Consider the following 21,058-nt stretch of genomic DNA (forward strand, 5'->3'; position numbering starts at 1 on the left):
TGTTGCCTGGTATGGAGGGGAGGTCCTATGAGGAGAGACTGAGGGATTTGGGGTTGTTTTCGCTGGAAAGAAGGAGGCTAAGAGGGGATCTTATTGAAACATATAAGATGATTAGAGGTTTAGATAGGGTGGATAGTGATAGCCTTTTTCCTCGGATGGAGAAAGCTAGCACGAGGGGGCATGGCTTTAAATTAAGGGGGGGTAGTTATAGGACGGATGTCAGGGGTAAGTTCTTTACCCAGAGGGTGGTGAGGGATTGGAATGCCCTGCCTGCTGCGGTTGTAAATGCGCCTAGTTTGGGGGCGTTTAAGAGATCTGTGGATAGGTTTATGGACGAAAAGGGATTGGTTTAGATTAGTGGGTCAGTGTTTTTTTTAAAAAAACTGGTCGGCGCAACATTGTGGGCCGAAGGGCCTGTTCTGCGCTGTAATGTTCTATGTTCTATACTAGCCTGGAGTTTGAACAAATTACTTTAAAACTAAGTTTATTTTAGAGTTATTTGTTTTACTTAAGAAAGACTCTGTAAATCCATTATATTTTCTAATTAAAATGACTAAACTTCCTGAAAATAGAATGATTGTACAAAAATTCAGCAAAAAGTAGAAACTAGTTCATTCATTATGCATAGCACCACATAAATTGCTTCATGCACTTGTTTAATGCAAAGTACCTAGACTAACTGATCTTTAACTGTAGGGTTTAATTTGTGTTTTTAGAGCCTGTTCATCGGAGACAAAGACAAAGCACGCTATTTGATACACTCAGATCTCCTGCACGAAGGAGTCACATAAGGTAAAATTAATTTAAAAAATCAAATAAATTGTACTTTTCATCAACTAATGTTGCCAGTTTAAGTTATTTGTGATGAAGCCTGAAGTGGTTTATAGAATACTGTTTTATGGTAGTACAGATCATAGATCAGTGTGAGCATTTTCAGGAAGCAAATGAACATGCAAAAATGACTCTGTAAAGAAGAGGATGCAGACTCAAAACATTGGGCACTATTTTACTATTTTGATCCTAAGTGCTGGGTGGGCTTGAAACTGGGAGTGTTTCAGATCTGACTTTTAGACCCGTTCTCAGATGTCCCCAAACACACTTTGCCTGCAAAAATATCAGTGATTCTGAATCGCGCTGCACAAGCCTGTGGATGGGGCTTAAAGTGCCTGAAATCCTGCACTCCGATTGGCACCTCCAACTGCGCATGCGCAAAAAGAAAGAAAGAATGCAGCTCCCCTGCCACATCCCTCCTGGGCCAGATAATGACTCCCCCTGTCCGCCCACCAGTATTGACCCCCTTCCCCTCTCTGTCTTATATACACACACACACAGCCCCCCCCCCCCTCCCCCGGATCTCAGGCAGAGGGTAGTGGACTCCCCTTTTTTCTCCACCCCTGCCCAATGTTCTCAGACAGAATGGCAGCAGAACTCCCCCCCCCCCCCCCCGATTTCAAGCAGACAGCCATTAGACCCACCTTCCCCCTCACTGATCTCAAGCAGAGAGCCTCACACCCGACTTTATCACGTTTTCACACCCAAAAACGGGCGCAATGTTATGCTAAACTCTGGGCCTATTAACTCTATTTTTCCACAGGTACTACCAGACTTGCTGAGTATGTCCAGCATTTTGTTTTTATCTCAGATTTCTAGCATCTGTAGTATTTTGCTTTTACAAACTGACATGAGAAATGAACCTGGGCCATCAAGCTTGCCCCACAAACATAATTTTGATTGGATAGCGAGATTTTTTTACTTTTTCTTGTGCTTTAAAAAGGAGAAAGAAGCATGCAATCCACAGCAGTGACACCACATCGTCATCTGATGAAGAACGTTTTGAAAGAAGAAAATCTAAAAGCATGGCGAGAGCCAGAAACAGGTGAAGTACATCAATGAGATCTCAATGTCAGATTTTAAGATCTGATCAGCTGAGTGTTTTGTATGATCCAAAATAACTGGTATATAATCTTGCACAGACTCACAGTAGAAAGGGCAAATGTAATTATTTAAAACACAACTTCAGATTATTATTTCTACAACGTTTTAGAAGACAGTTGTCCAATTTGTGAATTTACAAGTATAAACTAGTCTAACAATTTTCCTCTAATTTAGTTTTTAAGCATTAAATGCATGCTTTTGAGTTTACTTAGAATCTGTTGTGCGATTGTATACAAATATTTTGTCTATGAACATTAATTTTTGGACAAAGGTGAGATGGTTTGCATGATCCCTCAAATTGGGTGAAATTGATGTAATTGCTCTTAACTATTGAGCAGTCTGAATTAAATTCCTAGCATTCTGATCTAGTACTCTTAATTCAGCGCTAATGCATTTTACTTAAGAGACTCAGAAGGGCTGGCATACAAAATGGAACTGGTACTGTAGGAATATCAACATTTTGGGTTGGGTCAAAATAAAGAGCGTTTAATTCAGATTTAATTGTGTTATACCTAGTGTTGTTCCTGCTGACAGTGTTGTCAACAGTTCTTTCAAGTTATATTTAAAAACAACCTGCATTCTGATGCTCAATTTGGGTTCCACGAGGACCATTTGACTCCAGACCTTGTTATAGCCTTGGTGCAAGAATGAACAAAAGAGCTGTATTACACGGAGATGTGAGAGTGACTGCCCTCACCAAGGCAACATTTGACTGACTGTGCCCTAATAAAATTCAAATCAGTTTTTAGCTGGTGGCTGTTCTGTTACCTAACACAAAGGAAGATGGTTGAGTTTGTTGGAAATTGATCATCCTAGCTCCAGCACATTCCTGTAGAAGTTGTTTGGGGAAATCTCTGAGGCCCAAGCATTTCCAGCTGGACTGAAGTGGATATGTTCACTGTGCAGTTTTTATTCCATTTCCAACATATCAGATAATGTAGCAGTTTGTGCCCGCATGCAGCAACATTCAGACTTGGGATAATAAGTGACAAATAATATTCATACCATACAAGTGCCAGGCAATGACCATTTCCATAAGAAAGCATTTATCCCTTCATCTCTAATTTAGCTAAATGTGTTCCATCTGCAAGATGCACTGCGGTATCTCTCCAAATCTTCTTCAACAGTGCCCTGTAAACCTTAAATCCACTACCTAGAAGGACAAGGGCAACAAGTGCTCATTATCTCTCACTATCCTGACATGGAAATCTAACACAATTCTGCTGGGTTTGAATCCTGCCTCTCTCAGCTTACACAACATAGACTACAACTGTTAGGAAGGCTGCTGACAAACAATTCAATGGAATTTGGAGTGAGCAATAAATGATGTCCTTGCCAATGATGCTCATATCCATTAACAAATAAAAAAAATTCCAGCAATAGTATCTTGATCAACAAACAGCATAAAGTAAAACTTAAGAACTTTTTTTAAAAAAAGCACAGTTTAGAACATTTTGAGGAAAAATTATAAACAGTATGGCACTGTATTTACAACAGGTGTCTTCCAATGAACATTAGAACAGAAGATTTAACGAGTGAAATCCTTAGGGAGCGTGTCAAAGTTGGTGCCAGTTTGGCTGATGTAGATCCAATGCACCTGGATGCGTCAGTAAGTATTTTTTTAAAAAAAGTTCTTGTGTAAAGTTGTGCAATGCTTTGTTTCAATGTGAATTCAGAATTTTAGGCAGTGTTTTGCATCATAGCCCAATAACATGGTTCCAGAAGGTTGGTGAACACGAGAGTACAGAAAATCTCCAGGCCAGAATAAAATCTAACTGCTCTTAGTAGTTCAATCTTAAATTTTTATCTATTGTCCCTTGTATCTTTCACATTACCTTTCTCTACGAATTTCCTGGATTGTCTGTTCCACATATTCTTCCTATGACCCTAAACATTAGTCTGGACCTCTGGATTACTAGTCCAATGATATTACCACTATGTCACCATCTCTGCTGTTCCAAAGAAACTCTTCTCTCACTTTAGCATCTCTCTTTTTATGTACTTGTAGAAACTTTAGCTATCTGTTTTTCAAACAGTCAGGATAAATGGGTCATTTTCAGCTTAACAGACTAATCAGTGTGATATCACAGGGGCCAGTGCTGCTGCTTTAACGATTGACATTGCTGATGATACAAAGAGAGATTGAAAAGCAGATTCTGTGGAGGATACAAAGAATCTGCAAAGGGTTAAGTGAGTTGATAAAAAATTGGCAGATGGAGTATAGTTTGGGAAAATGCGAGGTTATTCACTTTGGCAGAAAAAATGGAAAATGCTGCAGTACAGAGTGCTTTGCATGTCCTTTTACATGCATCGCAAAGTTATCATTCAGGTACAGTGAATAATTAGGAAGGCAAATTGAACATTGGCCTTTATTGCAAAAGGGGTGAACTATCAAAGTAGTGAAGATTTGCTGAGAGCATACCTAGAGTATTGCATTCGTTTTGAGCCTTTTTTTAAAGGAGAAATAGAACATAGAACATTACAGCGCAGAACAGGCCCTTCGGCCCACGATGTTGCGCCGACCAGTTACAAAAACAATGACCCACTAGCCTATACCAATCCCTTTTCGTCCATAAACCTATCCAGAGATCTCTTAAACGCCCCCAAACTAGACGCATTTACAACTGCAGCAGGCAGGGCATTCCAATCCCTCACCACCCGCTGGGTAAAGAACCTACCCCTGACATCCGTCCTGTAGCTACCCCCCCTTAATTTAAAGCCATGCCCCCTCGTGCTAGCTTTCTCCATCCGAGGAAAAAGGCTATCACTATCCACCCTATCTAAACCTCTAATCATCTTATATGTTTCAATAAGATCCCCTCTTAGCCGCCTTCTTTCCAACGAAAACAACCCTAGATCCCTCAGTCTCTCCTCATAGGACCTCCCCACCATACCAGGCAACATCCTAGTAAACCTCCTCTGCACCCTCTCCAACGCCTCCACATCCTTCTTGTAATGCGGGGACCAGAACTGCACACAGTACTCCAAGTGCGGCCGCACTAGAGTAGTGTACAGTTGCAACATTACACTGCGACTCCTAAATTCAATCCCCCTACCAATAAACGCCAAGACACCGTACGCCTTCTTGACAACCTTATCTACTTGATTCCCAACTTTCAGGGATCTATGTACACACACACCTAGATCCCTCTGTTCATCCACACTATTCAAAGTCCTCCCGTTAGCCCTATACTCGACACATCTGTTGCTCCTACCAAAGTGAATTACCTCACACTTCTCCGCATTAAATTCCATCCGCCACCTCTCGGCCCAGCTCTGCAACCTATCTAATGTACTTGCATTGGAAGTAGTTTCAGAGAAGGTTCACCATTTTGATTCCTGGATTGAAAGGATTGCCTTATGAAGAAATGTTGAGCACATTGGGCTGATATTCATTGGAGATTAGAAGAATTGGAGGTGACCTTACTGAAAATTGAAATGTAGAAGATTCTGAGGGGGCTTGACATGATAGCTGCTGAATAGCTATTTCTGTTCTTGGATGAGTTCAGAATTAGGGATACATTCTCAGAATAAGGGATCGGCTGTTCAATGTAGATTGTGAATCTTTGGTATTCTCTGCCCAGAGAGAGTTGTAGAAACTAAGTCACTTAAGATATTCAAGGCAGATTGAGACAAAATCTTGAACCACACAGGGCTTTTGAGGGTAATGGGTAATAGGTAGGAAAATGGAGTTGAGATCAAGATAGATCGGACGTGATCTTATTGAATGATGAAGAAGGCTGAAGGGGCTAAATGGCCTACTTGTCCTATTTCTTATGTTCTCATTACTGAAATTTAACTTGCCTCAATAGCACCTAATTAAGAATTGTAAGAACTCTCAGCAAATTCAATCAAGTTTTTAGTGGGAGAGTGAGCCTTCTTGAAACCCCCAGGCATGGCTGGCCAGGGTCTTGTTATATTCTATAGTATAATTGACAACTCTGTTTTCTCTCCCGCTAGATGCTGCCAGACCTGCTGAGTTTTTCCAGCATTCTCTGCACTTTGTGTTTGAGCAGGTTGAATGCAATTCCTTTCCCTTGTTTTCCCTTGCTGCCTTTATGCACCCAACTGAGATAGCAATTTCATCATATGGAGAAATTTGATGCCTTTCCACTGTTTAATGAACTGCTTTACTGCTCCAGATTTTTGCAGTTATGAGCAACCTATTTCCACATATACAACTTATTCTTGGTTATTTGTATACATGATGGGCAATTTTCCCATCAGCACAGTGGACCTGGAGACTGGAGCGGAGGCTGTTTCATGGGCTTCCTGCCCTGGGTGTCATGGTCTCTGTAACTTTGAGTGCCAGATATCTGGCACTGCATAATTTATGCCAATCCTAATTTGAATTAAATTAAATCCGGTTAGTTCTGCTGAACACCGCCCCCCCCCCCCCCCCCCACACACACACACACACACACACACACACACACACAGTTAAATGTAGCTCCCCCCTTGCGGGTGCTAGCAGCTCGACCCTGCTGGAGTGAAGGGGAGGCCATCGAGTCCCCAAGAGGGTTGGGTGCTGGGGGTGCTCCCTGGGCATTGCCACCTTGGCAGAGCCAGCTTGGGCCACCTGGCACTGTCCATTGATCTTAGGGGGTTGGGGGGAGTGCCTCTGGGGGATGGGGGGGATCCTGCTGCCACTCTGCTCTTGAACTGAGTGATAGAGGAGGGAGGTCAGTGATCAGGGGCGGGATCAGCCTGTTTTGAGTTGAGGGAGCAGTTTGTCAGGGATGCTAGTGATGGGGGATAGTTGGGACATTGACTCAGACTGTGGCTAAAAGTAGTGGGCGAGTAGAAGATTGGGAGAGGCTTAAAAATCAACAAAGAATGACAAAGAAGTTGATAAAGGAAGGATAGACTATGAAGCTAAACTAGCACTAAATATAAAAAAGGACAGTAAGAGTTTTTACAAATATATAAAGAGGAGGAGGCTGGCTAGAGTGAATATTGGACCCTTAGAGGATGAGAGGGGGGATTTAGTGGTGGGAGATGAGGAAATGGCTGAGGCCTTAAATGTTTTTTTGCCTCGGTCTTCACGGAGGAGGATGTGAACAGTTTGCCGGATATTAAAGATAGAAGGATGGTAGGAGTTGAGGGCCTGAACGCGATTACTGTCACTAGAGAGGTAGTGCTTGATCGACTAACGGGACTGATGGTGGACAAGTCCCCAGGACCGGATGGAATGCATCCCAGGGTTCTGAAGGAAATGGCAGAGGTGATAGTAGACGCCTTAGTGATTATTTACCAAACTTCGCTGGATTCCGGGGAAGTGCCGGAAGATTGGAAAACGGCTAATGTTACGCCGCTGTTTAAAAAAGGTAGCAGGCAAAAGGCAGGGAATTATAGGCCGGTTAGTTTAACGTCTGTTGTTGGAAAAATGCTGGAATCCATCATCAAAGAAGAAATAGCGAGGCACCTAGAGAAGAATTGTTTGATAGAGCAGACGCAGCACGGATTCGTTAAGGGGAAGTCGTGTTTGACAAACTTATTGGAATTCTATGAGGATGTGACTAGTGCGGTAGACAGAGGGGTGCCAGTGGATGTGGTGTTCCTCAATTTTCAGAAGGCGTTTGATAAGGTGCCGCACAAAAGGTTGCTTCAGAAGGTTAGGGGGTAAGGTGTTAGCGTGGATAGAGGATTGGCTGTCTAATAGGAGGCAGAGAGTTGGTATCAATGGGTGCTATTCTGATTGGCGGTTGGTAACTAATGGAGTGCCGCAGGGATCAGTGCTGGGGCCACAGCTATTTACCATTTATATAGATGTTCTGGAGGAGGGGGCTGAGTGTAGGGTGTCGAAATTTGCTGATGACACAAAGATGAGTGGAAAAGCAAATTGTGCGGAGGGTGTGGGAAGTCTGCAGAGGGATCTAGATAGGCTGAGTGGGTGGGCGAGGACCTGGCAGATGGAGTACAATGTTAGCAAGTGTGAGGTTATCCACTTTGGCAGGAATAATAGTAGGAGGGATTACTATTTAAAGGGTGAAAAGCTGCAGCATGCTACGGTGCAGAGGGACCTGGGGGTCCTTGTGCATGAGTCGCAAAAACCCGGTCTGCAGGTGTGGCAGGTGGTCGAGAAGGTGAAGGGGATGCTGGCCTTTATAGCGAGGGGGATAGAATATAAAAGCAGGGAGGCCTTGCTGCAACTATACAGGGCACTGGTGAGGCCGCAGCTGGAGTACTGTGTGCAGTTTTGGTCGCCGTACTTGCGCAAGGATATATTGGCCTTGGAGGGAGTGCAGAGGAGGTTCACTAGGATGATAGCAGAGATGAGGGGGTTAGACTATGAAGAGAGACTAAATAGACTGGGTCTGTACTCGTTGGAGTTTAGAAGGATGAGGGGGGATCTTATGGAGACGTATAAGATAATGAAAGGGATGGATAGGGTAGAGGTAGAGAGATTCTTCCCGCTCAGAAAGGATAGCAGGACTAGAGGGCACAGCCTCAAGACAAGGGGGGGGGGGGGGGGGGGTGCGCAGTTTAGTACGGAGTTGAGGAGGAACTTCTTCACTCAGGGTGGTGAATCTCTGGAATTCTCTGCCTGTTGAAGTGGTGGAGGCTACCTTGCTAAATATATTTAAGACACGGGTAGATAGGTTTTTGGTAGGCAAGGGGATTAAGGGTTATGGGGAGAAAGCGGGAATGTGGAACTGATCCACTTCAGATCAGCCATGATCTTATTGAATGGCGGGGCAGGCTCGAAGGGCTAGATGTCCAACTCCTGCTCCTACTTCTTATGTTCTTATATTCTTATGACTGGGGGCAGTGGGAGAGATGTGGCACGGGCACATTCAGGAGGCCAATGATCAGGCTGTGGGTTGGTGGGAAGGCAGCGATGCGGGGGTCAAGGTGCTGGCCAGCGATCGGGAGGCTGGCGTTCTGGTTACTGTGCATATGCCCAGATCCGTGCATGTGCAGTGGCCTGCTCAGCGCTATGCTGCCAGCTTGGCCAGCGGTATAAGGCCCCACCCCCTGATTTTCACTGTGATTCATGCTGTGGCACTCGGCAGTGCATAGAATGTGGGAGATTCATTATGAAACTCCTGCTGGGGAAAAAAAAGCGTGATCTACTCCAGTTTTTATGTAAATTTGACACTTAACATTTTTGGGGGAGATATTCAAGCATATTTAATGCAATTTATTGAAAACTCTTGTTATCAGATCAACACACATTATATAGTCAACAGCAGCCATGTAATAGCTGACTTTATCTTATGTGCCATGTTTACTTGTATACTATTGTGTACTTTTCAGTGAAGTTCAAATAAAAGTCTCTGAGCTGCATTTCGTTTCTGTGGATTTGTTTTTATTAGGTGCGGTTTGATAGTGTGGGAGGGCTTAGCCAGCATATTCAAGCTCTCAAAGAAATGGTTGTTTTTCCTCTGCTGTATCCTGAAGTATTTGAGCGATTCAAGATTCAGCCACCAAGGTATGTACTTCTAAAGGAGCTAAGAACTGATAAACCTGATAAGTTTTTATATCCATAGACCAAGTATATGTTGAAGTTTGCAAAAGTAACTTGCATTATCCTTTTAAAATCACCATCTCTCCACACATGGAGGCATTTTTATTGTAGTGTTAATGCAAGTCTGTAATGTAGTGTTAATGCTTTTGATTAGTAACCAGGATCAACAGCTCTTGCTCATTGCTCGAGTGAGCAGTGAGCCCATAATCCCAAAAATCATCAGGAGCATTGGTAGTGATCACTCCCTCCTCCCTCCCCGCCAATCCCACTCTGCCCCCCCAAGTTCAACAACAAATTGTAATATTTTCTGAACACCTGTGGTCCCTGTTTCATCGCACAGAAGGGCAGACTATGGCCAGAACTGAATTTTAAATTCCAAAGCAATAAAACCCTGGCCTTTGACTTGGGCCAAAAGACAACATCCAGAATAGTCAGGTGGCGCTTTGACTGACTGATGTAGCTAGCTAAGTTAAGCATCAGGAGTGCAGTGATACAGTTTGCATGGCTGGGAATTATGTGGATATCTTGATTGATTGTCTAATATATCGTGTTACTAATTATAAATGTTTATTTTGGATCTTATTTAAAGATCTGCATTCAATAGCAGTTATAATGCGTACTTCTTTGTTTCACTGTTCATGGTTTTCTGATTTGCACCTATGTAAAATACTGGGAAACTTTCTGCAGTAGAGACAGTACAAACCTAAATTGTTGGTTTTCTGGTAATCAACTGTTAGCATTTTGTTTGAATACTATTTTTCACTATAATCAAATATATTTTTGCACTCTGAGACATTTCTTCTTACTGAGCAAATGCTTTTTCAAAAAATTTTGAAACTTGAATCATCTTTAACAACCTGCAGTAATGATGTCAATGTTGTGGCACCTTGATAGTCAGGTGTTACTCACCTTTTTGCTGTGCCCACTATTTTCCATTTATTGTTTCTCTAATGGAGTTTATTGTCCACTGCATGACTTTGTTAGACATCTAATGCCATAATTTGAGAACGCTCATTGTGTGTTTGGCCATCTATCTGTGGTTACTTATGGTTAAATTGTGTCATGGTTAAATTGTGAATCTGAACTGTTTCTATATTATTTGTTGCCTAATATTCCTGCTTACTGTTAACTTGTCGTCTTGCAATTCCAAAAACAGAATATTTTGGCAAGAATTCTCCAGCCTTGCCTACAGCTGGAATTGTCCGGTCCTGTTGCAGTGAACAGAAATTTGGCTGAGCACCAAATTCTCCATTCTCATTGGCAGTAGTAGCAGCGCAATGAGAGTCCAGAGAATTCTGGCCTTTGAAACTAAAGTGATCATTTTAAATATGGCCACCTGCTAGAAATGAGACGAGCGAATGATTATAATAGCCCAGGTTATTTATGCTACAACATCTCAACATTCTTCCTGCAATTCCAATTTATTATCACTAGCTATTTCATACTCTGTCTTTGTATATCCTTTGTAGCTCTTGCCCAAACCCTAATCCTTGTGCTATCAGCTAATTAGAACATTTTCTTTGTTCACCTTATTTCAATCTGATGCAATTTTGTACAGCTCTATCGATCTTCCTTGCTCCAAAGAGAACATTGTTTCTTCAAGCTAACTTTATAGCTGAGTTCCTTCATCCCTTGAATGATTCTGGTAAATCTCTATATCCTCTCGAGGATCCTCACATCCTTTCTAAAATGTGGCGCCTAGGACTGTTTAAAATGTTTGCCAGAACATCCTACTTTTGCAATAAATACCTTTATGGAGATGTGCTCTGCTAACTATTCCTTCAACATGTCCTGCCACTTTCGAATGTCTATACACACAAATTTCCCAGGTCCCTCTGTTCTTGCAGACTGCTTAGAACTCCATTAACTCTATATTGTCTCACTCTATCTCTTTTGCTAAAATGCATCACCTTGCTCTTTCTCCATATTAAATTCTATCTGCCATTTGTCTCTGCATTTTGCTTGGCGATCTGTCCTATTCAGTTCATGGTATCATCCTCACTGTTTGCCACCAAGTTTGGTATTGTTGGAAATTTTAGTTTTACTCTTTATTCCAGTATCCAGGTCATTTATATATCATATATTAAATGCACATGTATCAAAAAGAGCAGTGATCTTACACTGGCTCTTGGGAGTACCATTGTCTACCAGCCTCCAGCCAGAAATACAACCATACATTATGACTAGCTGCTTTCTGTCCTTAAGCTGATTTTTAAAAAAATCTTATTATTACTCAGCTTTTTATATAGTACTTTGTAAGATGGTATCTTCAAATCTGAACAGGCAACACTCACTGCACTCCTTTCAATAACCTTCTCTGTTAATTCATTGAGAATTTAATTAGACTAGTCAAGCACAATCTGCCTTTTACAAATTCCTGAGGGCTACCCTTAATTGACACAAACATCTGTGTTGTCCTGAGAGCCATTGTTCAAAATTCTAGTAAGACAGATATGTGAAGCTGAAGATTTTGCAAGGGGCTGCTGCTCCCATCAAGGCCGTTACTTCCCACATTTGCTGCTAATAGGTTATGATGTGTCTCTGGGGAGTGTCCAATCAAAGACATCATAACGCATCAGCAGCAAATGTGGAAGAGTAACGGCCTTGATGCATGTAGCTGAATTTACCGCTGACACAAAGATAGGTAGAAAAGTAAATTGTCAAATTGTGAGAAAATGTGAACTTGTCCATTTTGGCAGAAAGAATGGAAAAGCGGTATATTATTTGAATGATGAGAGACTGCGGAACTCTATGGCACAGAGGAATCAAGCTGTTTTGTTACGTGACTGACAAAACATTAGATGCAGGTATAAATGATTAGGAATGCAAATGGAATGTTCATTTTTATTACAAGAGGAATTGAGTTTTAAAAAGGGAGGTGTTGTTACAGCTGTTACAGTGCCTTACATAAGAACATAAGAAATAGGAGCAGGAGTAGGCCATCTAGCCCTTCGAGCCTGCCCCGCCATTCAATAAGATCATGGCTGATTTGTCGTGTCTCAGTTCCACCTTCCCACCCTCTCCCCATAACCCTTAATCCCCTTGCCTATCAAAAACCTATCAACCTGCGTCTTAAATATATTTAGCGAGGCAGCCTCCACCACTTCAACAGGCAGAGAATTCCAGAGATTCACCACCCTTTGAGTGAAGAAGTTCCTCCTCAACTCCGTTCTAAACCGCCCCCCCTTTATCTTGAGGCTGTGCCCTCTAGTCCTACTGTCCTTTCTGAGCGGGAACAGCCTCTCCACCTCTATCCTATCCATCCCATTCATCATCTTATATGTCTCAATGAGATCTCCCCTCATTCTTCTAAACTCTAACGAGTACAAGCCTAGTTCATTCAGCCTCTCCTCATAGTTCAACCCCCTCAACTCCGGTATCAGCCTAGTAAACCTCCTCTGCACTCCCTCCAAGGCCAAAATATCCTTGCATAAGTGCGGTGACCAAAACTGCACACAGTATTCCAGCTGTGGCCTCACTAGTGCTCTGTACAGTTGCAGCAAGACCTCCCTACTTTTATATTCAATCCCCCTCGCTATGAAGGCCAGCATCCCATTAGCCTTCCTGACCACCTGCTGCACCTGCAGGCTGGGTTTTTGCGACTCATGCACAAGGACCCCGAGGTCCCTCTGCACCGTTGCATGCTGCAGTTTTTCGCCATGTAAGTAATAGTCCTTCCTACCATTATTCCTACCAAGGTGGACAATTTCACGCTTGCCAACATTAAATTCCATTTGCCAGTTCCTGGCCCATTTGCCCAGCCTATCTAGATCCTTCTGCAGACTTTCCACACCTTCTGCACAATTTGTTGTTCCACCAATCTTGGTGTCATCAACAAATTTCGACACCATACACTTGGTTCCCTCCTCCAGATCATCTATATAAATGGTAAATAGCTGAGGCCCCAGCACCGACCCCTGGGGCACTCCACTAGTCACTAGTCACCAACCGCCAATCCGAATAGCACCCATTGACCCCCACACTCTGCCCCCTATTTGACAGCCAATCCCCTATCCACGCTAACACCCTACCCCCAACTCCATGCCCCCTGACCTTCTGTAATAACCTCTTACGTGGCACCTTATCGAACGCCTTCTGAAAATCAAGAAAGACCACATCCACCAGCTCTCCTCTATCCACCGCCCTAGACACATCCTCATAGAACTCCAATAAATTCGTCAGACACGACTTCCCCTTAACGAAACCGTGCTGCGTCTGCTCTATCAAACAATTCTCCTCAAGATGCCTTGCTATTTTCTCCTTGATCACGGATTCTAACATTCTACCTACAACAGACGTTAAACTAACCGGCCTATAATTCCCTGCCTTTTGCCTGCCACCCTTCTTAAACAACGGCGTAACATTAGCCGTTTTCCAATCTTCTGGCACTACCCCGGAGTCCAGCGACGTTTGGAAAATAATCACCAAGGCATCCGCTATCACGTCTGCCATTTCTTTCAGAACCCTTGGATGCATTCCATCCAGTCCCGGGGACTTGTCCACAATCAGTCCCTCCAGTCTTGCGAGCACTGCCTCTCTGGTAACAATAATGTCATTCAGGCCCTCCATTCCTACCATCTTTCCATCGCTAACACCCGGCAAACTATTCACGTCCTCCTCCGTGAAGACCAAAACAAAAAAGTTATTCAAGGCCTCAGCCATTTCCCCGTCCCCTACCACTAAGTCCCCCCTCTCATCCTCTAAGGGTCCTACGTTCACCCTAGTCAGCCTCTTTTTATATATTTATAAAAACTCTTACTATCCTTTTTTATATTAAGTGCTAGCCCAGCTTCATAGTTTATCCTACCCTTCTTTATCAATTTCTTTGTCATTCTTTGTTGATATTTAAACCTCTCCCAATCCTCTTCTCGCCCACTACTCTTAGCTATTCTAAACGTATCCACTTTTAATTTAACACTTTCCTTTACCTCCTTCGTTATCCACGGCTGATTATCTCTCCTCCTACGATCCTTTTTAACCATCGGATTAAATTTCTGCTGAGCACCAAGAAAGATCTCCTTAAAGATCCTTGGTTAACCACATCTGCAGTACAGTTTTGATCTCATTACTCAAGGCTATAATTGCATTAACAGCAACTTGGGGAAGGTTGACTCAGCTGATTTGTGGGATGTAGCAATTAGCTTATGAGGAAAGATTGAATAAGTTGGGCCTATACCCATTGGAGTTTAGAAGATGAGCGGTGATCTTAATGAGATATTTCAGGTCCTGACAGAGTGGATGCTGAGAGGATGTTTCCCCTCATGGGACGGTCCAGAACTAGGGGCCACAGTTTGAAAATAGGGGATCTCCCATTTGATACTGAAATGAGTACATTTTTCCCTCTGGTTGATGTCTGTGGAATTGTCTTCCCTCGAGCACAGCAGTGACTGAGCCACTCACTATATTTAAGGCTGAGTTATAGATGGCATGTTGATTTATACAAGGGAGTCAAAGTTATGTAGGGCAAACAGGAAAGTGGAGCTCAGGCCTTAATCAGATCAACTATGATCTTATTGAATGGTACAGCAGTCTCGAGGTGACAGATGGCTTATTCCTAATTCTTGTGTGAAATCATATTTTCTTTGCTGAGTCTCAGTGTTGGCTCTATGGTTGCACTGTTATCTCAGAGTCAGAGGGACCTGGATTCAAACTGTACTTCAGTGACCAAAGCATGCAATCTAGGCTGACACTTCAATGCACTGTCTTTTGGATGAATTATTAAATCAAGTTTGTGGCTGACTTTTTACGAGCATGTAATAGACTCTGTGGAGGTTAGAGGAGGGAAATGAACAATGTAGCCCAGAACGATTTAGGGGTCATGTGCCAAAATCTTGCTGCCTGTTCTACCAATGATGCACACACGCGCACACACTCTCTCTCTCTCTCTCTCTCTCTTCCCCCCCACCCCCCGTCGCGAGGGTTACATTCAATGGGAAACCCTGCTGACAACGATGGGATCATAACACCCCCCTGCTGGCATGTGACATGTTTGCCTCCTGACGCCGCGAAACATGTTGCAGAAAGGTAGAAAAATCCTGCCCCAAATTTAAAAATTAGAAATAAATAGTGAAAATGTGTTTGGAATACTGATGTGCATTTATGAGTTATTTTGTTTATCATTGGATTATACAGGGGTTGTTTGTTCTATGGACCTCCTGGAACTGGCAAAACCTTGGTAGCTAGAGCCCTGGCTAATGAATGCAGTTTAGGAGACAAGAAGGTGTCATTCTTCATGCGAAAAGGTGCAGATTGTCTAAGCAAGTGGGTAGGGGAGTCTGAACGACAACTTAGGCTCCTGTTTGACCAGGTAAAGAAAGCAAGTATTTCCATTTTCTTTGAATGCACAATTACAATTCTTAAATATAATTTGTATGTATAATCCACAATATTTTTTTTTGCAGGCTTATTTAATGCGACCTTCCATTATTTTTTTTGATGAGATTGATGGTCTTGCGCCAGTTCGTTCAAGTAGACAAGATCAAATTCATAGGTATGTCTTTATGAATTCTATTGTAACTAATTAAACTGTAGCAGAGTCTTTAAAAATTAGAATTGCATCAGAGGAAGGAAAGCTGTAATTGTGAGGAGAGGAATGTAGTGTTTTATATTGAATGCTATTTTTTTGCCAATGTATTTACAATGTTATTACAAAGCATCCAGAGTAATTCCTCCTCAAATGCTGATGGAAAGACCAAGAAAACTAATTGTTGAACATATCTCAGTTTCATCTTTTCTTCCTGTGTCTACTAGTCACACTAATATAATTTTTCTAACTACTTTATAGCTTGACTGCCATGAAATTATTTCATTTGACTTTATCTAATTGTTCAGTGCTCACTTAACATATAGCAAGTGGAAATCTTACCTGTATTAGAATTGATAATTCAGATTGAATGTTAATCATAACATCCAGTTATTTGGGAATCTTAACCATCTGGTCCATTTTGTGAGATGAAGGTAGCATTATCAAGTTAGCCACTTGAATATATTTTAATATGTTAATTTTCTGATTGAATAAAGTGTTGATCACCATGCACCTAGACAATTGTCAAATTAATTAAAGCAAAAGATTCTACATTATTTGAGAAACTTGATACTTTGCTAATAAATAATGGATAAAGTAGCAAAAATTTGAATGGAATACGATGTATACGAAATGGATTTATAAATTTGTTTCCAACACGTTTCTTCATGAATTATTTAACATTGTCAAGCTGAGAAACATCTTGAGGGAGGGGGATTCTCATGGCAGGTCAGGAGACTTGAGCTGAGGCCGTTTAGTTGGCTCTCTGCTGGGTTCCATAGCCACTATGTATTCCAGTGCTGTCAGCTCTGCACCAGAAATCGGTATATAATTTATTTAAATTAGGCTTGCCATATCATTAATGGGCCCAGGACTGAAAAAACCAGCGGTATTTACTCCAGTTTTTACTGAAATTCTATTCTAGAATTTCTTCGGGAGAATCCCACCCCAGATTACTCTGTCCATTTGCTGTCCTTCAGCTATTTTGCAATATTGTACCTTTGATATAATTGGTTTTCATCTTTGAAACCGATCTCTTGTAGAATTTATCAAACCTTCTTTGAAAGTTCAAATATAGCGTGCTTTGTGTATCTTTTTGTCTACTTAATTTAACAAATTTTATTAAATAAGTTAAGCATTTACAAATCTTTTGACAGTATTACAGAGTAATTTTGTTTCTAAAATGATGAAAGAATCTACTTCATTGAGAATTATATGGTAGACACTTAGACAAAATACTTGAATCAAGAAGGAGCCCTTTTCAATTCTTCCCGGGCTCATGCTGAGCTTGAAACTGTTTGTCGTAAAAAAAAACTGGAGTAATTCATGCTTTATGTTTCTTGGGAGTTCAGGGAAGAATCTCCCACACGCTGTGCAGTGCAGAGGCCACCAGCATGAATATTATTAAAAACTAGGGCCTGGGGCCTATCTCCACTGGAGAGGCTGAAATCAGTACACTGAGCAGGCCATTGTGCATGCGCCAATCTGTCAGTGCTGAGATTGATGCACGCGCAGTAGCCCCGCACTTTGCCGGCCAGCTTGATTGCTGGCCAGCTCTGCAATACTGGCACTCGGCGCCAGATTGCTGTCCCCCCGCCCTCCCCACAGTCTGCCCCAATTGCTGGCCCCTCTGCTTCACCCACTGACCCCAATGCAGAATGACAGTGGGACCCCCCACCCTCACCAGTCGCCCCCCTAGGCCCATCCCCCCCCCAAATGCCCTGACCCCTTGGTGTTGCCCCATGCCTGGGCAGTGCCAAGGTGCCCCCTGGAAATTTTGCCCTTTGGGCACTGCTAGGATGCCAACGTCCAGAGGAGGCTCTAATTGCCTCTCATTCACAGTAGTGGAGTCGGGCCAATAGCTCCTTGAAAGTGAGAGCTACTGTAATCCCTACTAGAGTAAAATACTCTGGGGGTATATGCTAGTGGGTACAGGGACTTCAGTCCGAGGCCCGCTAATCGTATTTAAATTCTATTACAATGACCATGTAAATAGCCTTTGCGCTTCCCTGCTGATTCCTGATGCGGAGCCGATGCTGCCGGATATCTGGTGCTGGGAGACACAAGTGGGCATGAACCCTCGCATAAACCCTATGAGTTGGCCGATGCGAGTATCTCCCGGCCCGCTGTGCTAAAAATGAGCACAGTAGGAAGGGAGAATCGTGGCCGTTGCCTTCCACAGAATCTGATAGAAGTATTGTTGAATTTCCTCTTTTGGATTCAATTTGAAAGTTGATATGTTATAAATCTAAAGCCTCTATCAGTATTTTATTTGAACACCACTTTTTTGCTAACTCAATGGACGCTAAATTTGATGTGAAACTTTCTGCTTGGGTTGTTTGTCATATTATGTAACCTGATCACTACCTTAGTGAATCCATAACAGACTAAAATGGTTTAAAAAATTGCAACTTTACATCTGACTTTTGTTTTCACAATGTATGTATTTGTGATAGTAAAGTTAATCAGAATGTCTTCTGGTTATTTACACTTGCAGTGTATCAATGAAAAAATTATTAATATTTCTTTATCAGCTCTATAGTGTCTACGTTGTTGGCACTGATGGATGGACTGGACAACAGAGGGGAAGTCGTTATAATTGGTGCTACAAATAGACTTGATTCCATTGACCCTGCGCTCAGGAGACCTGGTCGTTTTGACAGGGAGTTCCTTTTTAACCTGCCTGATAAAAAGGTATATTGGAATTCTTTTTAGCATTCTAGTTCCTTCCTGAAACTTTATATTGTAGCTTTCCTATGGGTACTATTGAGCTGGATTGTGATTTTTGACGCTTCCTGTGGTTCCCTCAGCAATTTCATTAAAACATTGACTTATTATAATACATCATGTTTAATGAAGCAATATCACAAAAGTGATACAAGGTAAAATATTAATGGACATTATTGATAATAAAACATCTATGTCTCATTTTTAAGGCAACTCTGTTTTCTGTGTGGGTCCAGCAACGCCACAGGAATTTATGATGGTAAATGTTGGCAGAAAGTGCATGAAGAAGCATGAGTAATAAAAACAAAATAATTTTGTTTTTCCACTCCAAACCTTCTTTCATTAAATTTTATATAACATATATAAATTTAGTTTTACTGCCACAATTTGCAGTATTTTGTACATGGAAAATACAGCACATAACCAGGCCATTTGACTCAAAAGTCAATATCTCCTTTCCTAAGCCACCCCCATTTCATCTTACCGTGCCCATTTGTTTCACCATCATGTATCTATCTAGATGTATTTAACTTGAGTGCATCTGTGCTGTTCACTTCAGTTACTCCATCTGATCGAGCAAGTTCCACAATTCTGGCAAAAATGTATTTTCCCTGTGTTCCCCATAAGTGCCTGGGAATATTTCTGTACATTAAAAGCACAAAAACACTAGTAGTAGGAGTAGATTTATTAATGGCGACCCTATATTTCTGTGCCAGTCACACGTTCTCTCTCCCCCCCCCCCCCCCCCCCCCCCCCCGACCCTTTCTGATCACCACCCTGCAAAGTCTCTTGTATTAAATATTCAATCTCATACAAATAGGCTTTGCGCCCTTTCTGGGTGCAAAACTGATCTCTTTGGCAAACCAGGGCTGCGAACCAGCTATTAGGCCTCAGATGCAGTCTTACTGGCTGGTAAGATCACACCCATGATTTTTGGTTCTGTTTTTTCCCTCCACATTGAGTTAGAATCATTTCTAAGGTAGCCTATACTTAAAATTTCAAAAATGAGGACCTTGAACAGATGGTCATCCATCTTGGTCTAGACGTAGCCTGACAGCATCAAGATCTGAGCTCAGTATCAAGAGTGGCTCCAATGTTGTCTCAGTGTAAATTTCTCCCTTCCCTTCTTTCCCCAACTATCCTAAATAATGCCAATTGGCTTCGACATTTAAAATTCATTGCTTACTTATATATCATTATGCAGGTCGGGTGATAATTGATAAAAGTTTTTTGTTTAATTCGTCCTGGACCTGCTTCAACTTTGGTGTTTCTAAATTTTGCTGGTTGTCATATTATTCAATTTATAATGGCAAACACTTGATTGTACAGGAGAGGAGTGAACTATGTAGCTTCAATGATGCATCTCTCATAGAAACATAGAAATTGTAAATTCTAACAACTAACGTTTGTGTGAAATTACCAACACTGGGATTAAGTAGACCTGAATCCTCAGCAGCTGGAGAAAGGGGCACTTCTCAAGGGGAAGTCCTTGCAGGAATTTCTAATGCTAAATGATTAATTTTATGCTTAGAAGTTCAAAATCATTAAACGTGTGTTTTATGAGAAACTTTCTTTTTATTGTTGTGTGTATCATCCTTTTATTGAAAAAGCATAATGATGGCTGAAAACATTTTTAACGTACTGATTTTTGAATGAATGTTGTTTTAAAATTATGATTCCAAATTTGTTCCATTTTGCAGTGTTGTGGAAGCAAAAATACTAAGGCTGCATCTGGTTATTTTTGTTAACCATTTAGGCACGAAAGCACATATTTCAGATACATACCAGAGACTGGAATCCAAAACTGTTGCAGGGTTTCCTTGACGAATTAGCTGAAAAATGTGTAGGTGAGTATTTAAATTCATTTTAAAATGTGTTTTATATTATGATTGTATGTTGAATTTTATGATTACTTTGGATGATAATAACTTGAGCAGTTTCACTGTGGTTTTAGATATATTGAAGCAGCATGAGTTGAAGTATGGTCGATTCTAGTTCGATGGCTAGTGGGTTTTTAGCTTATACCAAACGTGCAAGTGCCTACTCTTAATAGCTTCAAACAGATTTGAGGATGACATGTCAGTAAGGTGCATGTGGTATTTTGTCACTAAGGCCTCTTTGATTCTCAGAAATTATTTTTTCATCATTATATAGTAACTTTTAAAAATTCTTTGTATATGAATGCTGCTGGCTATACAAACATTTACTAGTTTATCTGAGTTGGTGGTAGTGAGTTGCCTCCTTGAATTATCTGTCTAGTGAAGGTGCTACGACATAGCTATCAGTTAAGTAGGGAGTTTCAGGATCTTGACTTATGACGCAGAAGAAATAACAACAGTGTGTTGACACCAAAGACCCATTTATACTGCAAGATTGGATTTACACTTCGTGTTTAGCAGGTC

At 41.7% G+C, this 21,058-nt stretch overlaps 1 protein-coding gene across 2 annotated transcripts in view; it reads left to right on the top strand.

Moving 5' to 3' along the window:
* The window catches only part of atad2b (ATPase family AAA domain containing 2B), a 135,905-nt gene that overhangs the window by 60,617 nt on the left and 54,230 nt on the right, over positions 1-21,058 (top strand). For both annotated transcript variants that reach the window (XM_080192212.1, XM_080192211.1), the window contains exons 8-15: positions 717-792; positions 1,775-1,876; positions 3,433-3,544; positions 9,255-9,370; positions 15,539-15,713; positions 15,808-15,896; positions 18,464-18,623; positions 20,413-20,503. In XM_080192212.1, coding sequence (XP_080048338.1) covers positions 717-792; positions 1,775-1,876; positions 3,433-3,544; positions 9,255-9,370; positions 15,539-15,713; positions 15,808-15,896; positions 18,464-18,623; positions 20,413-20,503 — 921 coding nt within the window. The remainder of the gene's footprint in view (positions 1-716; positions 793-1,774; positions 1,877-3,432; positions 3,545-9,254; positions 9,371-15,538; positions 15,714-15,807; positions 15,897-18,463; positions 18,624-20,412; positions 20,504-21,058) is intronic.

The sequence above is a fragment of the Carcharhinus amblyrhynchos genome, chromosome 7, assembly GCF_965287045.1.
Source record: "Carcharhinus amblyrhynchos chromosome 7, sCarAmb.v2.hapA, whole genome shotgun sequence".
Lineage (NCBI taxonomy): Eukaryota > Metazoa > Chordata > Chondrichthyes > Carcharhiniformes > Carcharhinidae > Carcharhinus > Carcharhinus amblyrhynchos.